At 32.3% G+C, this 6,892-nt stretch overlaps 1 protein-coding gene across 1 annotated transcript; it reads left to right on the top strand.

Annotated features, from left to right (window-relative positions):
- The first annotated feature begins 423 nt into the window (after positions 1 to 423).
- LOC134682112 (uncharacterized) lies at positions 424 to 6,053 on the top strand. The gene is made up of 4 exons (XM_063541700.1): positions 424 to 506; positions 1,769 to 1,879; positions 3,309 to 3,433; positions 5,988 to 6,053. Exons 1-4 carry the CDS (start codon positions 449 to 451, stop codon positions 6,000 to 6,002), a joined length of 309 nt encoding a protein of 102 aa, XP_063397770.1. The 5' UTR covers positions 424 to 448; the 3' UTR covers positions 6,003 to 6,053.
- Positions 6,054 to 6,892: the final 839 nt, after the last annotated feature.

Here is a 6,892-nt window from a genome sequence, read left to right as displayed (position 1 = left end):
CCGGGAGTTAAAAGTCGGTAATATGATAAAAGTCTACAGCTATCACGATATGGGAGTCATATGTAGATGAAAAAAACCTGTCTATTTACCAAAAACAAAAAAATCAAAAACAAATATAAAGTATAATGCTTTAACTTTTAACTATAATGTCTGGGTTTCACGCTGGCTAGTATTGACCCTCTAACCTCAGCTTAAAAAAATATATTATCTACTGTATATTCGTTTTTTGTTGTGGATACAGGAAAACTAACATGTTCGTGGATACTGAATTTGGTGTTTTTGCTGACGTCATCATAAAGTCTATTAAAAATGTGTCATTGGTTAAATATTTAATTTCGTGGTTCATCTGTTCCCACGAAATCAACAAAACTTGGTATTCAACAAAAAAGAATATGAATGTAATCTTACTAAATTGCAGTCGATTTGTGCCAGTACACCAGGTGCCTACATGTGGAGACCGAACACGGAACAAGAAGCCAGTTATGTTTTCCAGGAATTTATTCATCGTAAGTTGAGAATATACAATAATTTTGTTTAGATGAAGAAATATCCAAGTTTCTATGTATTGCCTAATTCAACCAATTATAACTCTTTAGAAATGTTATAGTGCTTAGAAGTATTTCATCTGTGTTAAATATATTTTTATTTCAAATCAAAATGATCTCAAATATATTTCGATAAATGTAACAGTATTAAAACATTAAATATAAAAGCATTTCAAAACTTACAATTGGGTAGAATGGACAATCCTTCCCTTTTTCAGTTTTCGCCAATTAACGATGTTCGTACACAATGTCATTAATTTAAAAATGTATATGATAAGCAAAAATTTACATTTATTTACCTATCAGGTACGAAATAATTATCCGTTTCAGAATATAATGCATCCTGGGTAATATTTTCAAAAGCGTACACCAAAGCGTTTTGATTGATTTGAAACGTTATAAACAATGGAAATTTAACCAATGACGTAACGTTGTTTTCACTTTGGAGTACGAACAATGAGCTTACCCATGATGCTTAAGATTTTGAAACGGCCAATTTCGAACATGGGTACTCAATGATAGTTTCGAGTAGGAAGTTGCAGAGATACGAAATAGTCAATTTACAAGACTTGCTTCCAAGTATTTGAGGTACATTGTTGGATAGATAAATAAAGGAAAGAGCAGCGAACAAAATGTTAGATAGAAAACTAAAGGAAAGAGCAGCGAACAAAAAAAACACTTTCTTGCTTTAATAAACTCACTCAAAAAATAATTAATCTTTGATTATGTAGATTCGGTACGTTGTTCTCTACATTAAACATGACGTAGAAACAATAGTGTATTTTCACCCGGATGTCAAAAACCGGTTATACTCGTGAGCTACGAAGGCGATTTTATAAACACATTTAACTTAGTCAATGATGAATAAAAATCACATTTGAAATGTTCATTTTATATAATATATTTTCTATATTTACAAAACTAATTCTTATAAAGGCAAACAGTTTTTGTTAGATTTGTACCAATACGGTTACGCACCATAACAGTGTACATCGTTTGAACTTATTCTTTTCGTTCCCATAAACCTCAACAGTATCACTTTATCTTGTTTCTTTGAACAATTCTGGCCAATAATACGGGAGTTGTTTCTAATCAGTTTCGCTAAGTAATGAATTGTTTCAAGTTGTAAGGTCTTTTTTTTTATTCATTTGAGTTGATATTTATGTTCATACTGTATTTTTATTCTACTGATTTTTTAATTTTACATTTAATTCTTTTTACAGCCAATGAAAATACTTTATGGACTGGTGCAAATGATAGAGACGGTGATGGGACCTATACATTTTACAAAGAAAATGGTCCATTTTCAAAAGATCTTCCCCCATTTGGATCAGGTAAATTTGACTTATTTAGGATAATTCATTAACATTATATAAACGATACGTTGATGAGACAGTAAACATCAACACAAAAAAGAATAAATGTAGAACAGTACATGTAACAAACAATAGATGTGTATACAAAAGGTATAAACAAAGTTAATAGACTAATAAAGATCAGCATTTTTACATTAGGTACTTTGTAACTAGATAAAAGGATGAAAACAAATACAAGTAGTTTTTTTTCGAATGTTATCTTCCGATAATGTTCTTACATTCACAACCCGACGGTGAGCACTATTTGTGCTGAATGTTCTTACACTTCCAGAGCACTTGATATCACCGCTAGTCTTTAAATATTGTGTTTCGTTTACTGCTGTTTTCTTTTAATAAATTTTTTTTTTCATGGCGTTGTCAATGTATATAAGAAGATGTAGTATGAGTGCCAATGAGACACAACTCTCCATCCATGTTAAAATTTGTTAAAGTAAACCATTATAGGTCAAAGTACGGTCCTTAAGTACGGAACCTTTGTTCAAACTGACCAGCGACAACGTTTTTTCGACTTAATAGGTTGAAATTCAATCGGTTTTGCATATTTCGCATGTTGTTATTTTATACAATCTTAATATGATTTAATTCAATAAATGGTATTGAAAAGATTAGTACAATCAATTGCAGCATTAACGCTGCTGTCCAAATAGTTAAATCTGTCGATGTGTCGCTTTAAAATACACTATGTGGTATGGGCCTTGCTCATTGTTGAAGGCCTTACGGTGACCTATTGTTGTTAATGTCTGTGTCATTTTGGTCTCTTGTGGACAGTGTTATTGGCAATCATACCACATCTCTTTTTTATATTATTTAAACTAGATAGGTACCTTTCATTGACATTACATTCCAGAATACGTTTTCAAATAAGAATTATTTGAGGTTAAACATAGCAAATCATATATTATCATTTAATATGCCGTTTGAGATTCTAATGCATTCTTGGTAATATTTTCAAAAGTGTACACCAAAGCGTCTTGATTGGTTAAAAACGTCCTAATCATTTGAAATTCAACCAATGACTTGACGTTATTTCCATGTAAAAATTATTCTTTTTGAAATTCGACAGAAAGTTATTGGAAAAAGAATCGGGTTTAATGACACTTGAATAGATATCGGTGACTATTGTGGACAGATATATTCTTCCAACTATTGTGGAAAAAATATTCGAATATAACAGTGCCTCTAAAATAACAGTAAGGAACAATTTATTTATGAGAATACTACACTAGCAGCAGATAGATCTTCCACAAGACGAGGCAGACTATACATTGAAGCTGGGTTTTTTTAAATTTAATAAGAGGGTTGCGCAAGATTGTCTGTCACTTGGAATTGTTCTTCTTGCTTGTTTCAATACGTAAAAAATATTTGGTTCATTTCATGTGTATTTCAGCCGATTTTGGATTAAATCCTGGCAATGTCTATGTGACGATACACTATGTAATTGGTCAACGTTTGTGGTTTTGGTATGATTGGAACAAATTTGATTCTTCTCGTTACATATGCGAGTATCAACGAGTAAGTATATTCCTTCGTTTAGCCTTTAATAGAAAATATGTTAAATTTCCTTCAAACTATTAATATATAACTGCAACATCATCATGCATAATGAAAGCTTCAGTACATGTCACAGATAGGTTACCGTTGATTTTATTACTACCACTGGGTCGATGCCTCTGCTGGTGGACTTTTAGTCCCCGAGGGTATCACCAGCCCAGTAGCCAGTACTTCGGTACTGGCATGAAAATACGGATTTTTTGTGTTATTAAAATTTGCTGTTACAAAATATCAAAAATTATTATAAATTAAGGAATGTATCTCCCTCATGCAAAGCTCTGATTCCTTTCACGAATTTGGCTATACTTTTTGGACCTTTTGGATTATAGCTCTTCATCTTTTATATAAGCTTTGGATTTCAAATATTTTGGCCACGAGCATCACTGAAGAGACATGTATTGTCGAAATGCGCATCTGGTGCAACAAAATTGGTACCGTTGATTTTATTACAACCGCTTGGTATTCGATACTAGTATATCATGTTTTGTTTAAAAACAATGTATTGGTACTTTCATTCGTATAGGTGGTATTTGCAAAATAAACCTGGTTAAGAGCAAATTTCTAAAGCCGTTCGTTAAAGGAAAAATGATTTACCTCGATACTGGTATTTTTGACAGATGCCACTTGTAAGCATGATACAATTATTTCAATTCTACCAAATGTTCTTTGTATCCACTTTAACGGAATGTTAACTTAACACTGATTAATGGCCGTCGGCTGTTGTCTACTCTTTGATCGGAATGTATTCTCTTTGACACATACCCCTTTACCATTCTCAATTGGCCACAATCATCATTGGGGTATCAAGTTTTAAAAATGTGTCCGATGACCCGGCCAACCAAACAAGATGCCCGCCATGGCTAAAAATAGAACGTGAGGGGTAACATGCAGTTTTTTCCTAATTTTTAAAAACCAAAGCATTTAGAGCAAATCTGATGGGGTAAAATTGTTTATCAGGTCAAAATCTATGTGCCCTGAAATTATCAGATGAATCAGACAACCCGTTGTTGGGTTGCTATTTTCAGGAAATTTTGCTATTTTTGGTTATTATCTTGAATATTATTATAGATAGAGATAAACTGTAAACAGCAATAATGTTCAACAAAGTAAGATTTACAAATAAGTCCACATGACTGAAATGGTCGGTTGACCCCTTTAGGAGTTATTGCCCTTTATAGTCAATTTTTAACCATTTTTCGTAAATCTTAGTAATCTTTTACAAAAATCTTCTCCTCTGAAACTACTGGGCCAAATAACACCAAACTTGGCCACAATCATCATTGTGTATCTAGTTTAAAAAATGTGTGGCGTGACCCGGCTAACTAACAAAGATTGCTGCCGCGTCTAAAAATAGAACATAGCGGTAAAATTCAGTTTTTGGCTTATAACTCAAACACCAAAGCATTTAAAGCAAATCTGACATGAAGTAAAATTGTTTATCAGGTCAAGATCTATCTGCCCTGAAATTTTCAGATGAATCGGACAACCCGTTGTTGAGTTGCTGCCCCTGAATTGGTTATCCTAAGGAAATTATGCTGGTTTTTTTTTTGTTAAGATCTTGAATATTATTATAGATAGAGATAAACTGTAAAAAGCAATAAATGTCGGCAAAGTAAGATCTACAAATAAGTCAACATGACGAAATGGTCAGTTGCCCCCTTTAGGAGTTATTGCCCTTTATAGTCAATTTTTAACCATTTTTGTAAATCTTAGTAATCTTCTACAAAAATCTGCTCCTCTGAAACTACTGGGCCAAGTTCATTATAGATAAAGATAACTGTAAGCAGCAAGAATGTTCAGAAAAGTAAGATGTACAAACACATCACCATCACCAAAACACAATTTTGTCATGAATCCATCTGCATTAATATTCGCATAGACCAAGGTGAGCGACACAGGCTCTTTAGAGCCTTTAGTTAAAAGTACACCAACAGAGAAAAAATCTCTCAATATATAGGAAATAAGTGAAAAATACTATGTTTATCATCCAATCAAAATCCAGCATTATTACATTACATGCAAGTGTATGCCAATACGTACGCATTTTGAAACTGTATAATTTTTTTTAATTTTGAAAAATTGCTTAACCTCCTTTGTATTGATTCTCTATTTTAAATATTACATTATTAACACCTATGTGCAAAATGACATATTTGCCTAACGAGGTCAATAATCGTTGATTACGCACCGATTTCAAGAGTAACTATCTTGTCTTGGATTAAGTGAAATCGATTTTTTTTCAAAAAATTGATAAAAAAAAAAATCAAATTTGAAATCAAACCTGTGCTCATCTTAGGTTTATGCAACTTGCTGATTTCAAACCACAAAAAGTAAAATATTTATAGCATTATTGATTGACAGGCGGGGGTATTATAAGTGAGAAATAGCGCACAGAATCACTTGTTGACAAATATTTTTCAATTTATACAATTTAAACATATCATGTGATCTCCATTTTTAAATCAGATAGTAGTTATTTTTATGTGTCTGTTAATTTATAGTATTGTCTTTTCAGAGAGTTTGTCCGTAGAGAGGATGTATGCCATTGCAGTACTTGATGTAATAAAATCGTTGAAGCAGATTTTTCCTTTCTTGAAAAATAAAATAGAAATGAAATATCCCAATGCAAAATAAACAATACCAAAAACAATCAATTATAGTAAGTAGTTATCAAAAGTACCAGGATTATAATTTCTTACGCCAGACGCGCGTTTCGTCTACATAAGACTCATCAGTGACGCTCAGATCAAAATAGTGAAAAAGCCAAAACATATACAAAGTTGAAGAGCATTGAGGACCAAAAAATCCAAAAAGTTGTGCCAAATACGGCTAAGGTAACCTACTCCTGGGGTAAGATAGAAGTGATCAGTTTCTTTTCTACTATGACAATTGGTTGGTATGGTCATGTCATGGTTACACATATGAGTGTTTAAATAGAACGTCGATTTCGGCTTGATACCAAACACCTTGATTTAAATCCATGTGACTCGTTTAATGTTCATAATATTTGGACAAAATATTTACTTTGCCATTTTGTCAAATATAAGAAAAAAAATCGAAAAGCTTGATAGTTATAAAGTCACCAGACTTATAGAATCATATTCAAAACAGTGTGGTCCTGGCCATTGATTGACGACCTAAATTATCCCATTGACTGGGACAGATTAGGTGAACGTTTGTCTGTAACGACCATTGCTCACTTCTTTCTTATTATAGAATTTAAACTGTGGGGTCACCAAAGGTTCTTAACGTCTTTAATAATAAAATAATTCGAAAAAAATTTCAGGAATAACCTTTATGTTTTGTTTTTTATTATTGATATAAATCAACACATCGTATTATTCCGGATTCGTTTTTCGAATTGCTTTTTTTAGGTGTTAAGAACCTTTGGTTACCCCACAGATTCAGTGTCTTTAACAA

This window comes from Mytilus trossulus, chromosome 8 (assembly GCF_036588685.1).
Source record: "Mytilus trossulus isolate FHL-02 chromosome 8, PNRI_Mtr1.1.1.hap1, whole genome shotgun sequence".
NCBI lineage: Eukaryota > Metazoa > Mollusca > Bivalvia > Mytilida > Mytilidae > Mytilus > Mytilus trossulus.
This window is presented reverse-complemented; position numbering and strand designations above follow the sequence as displayed.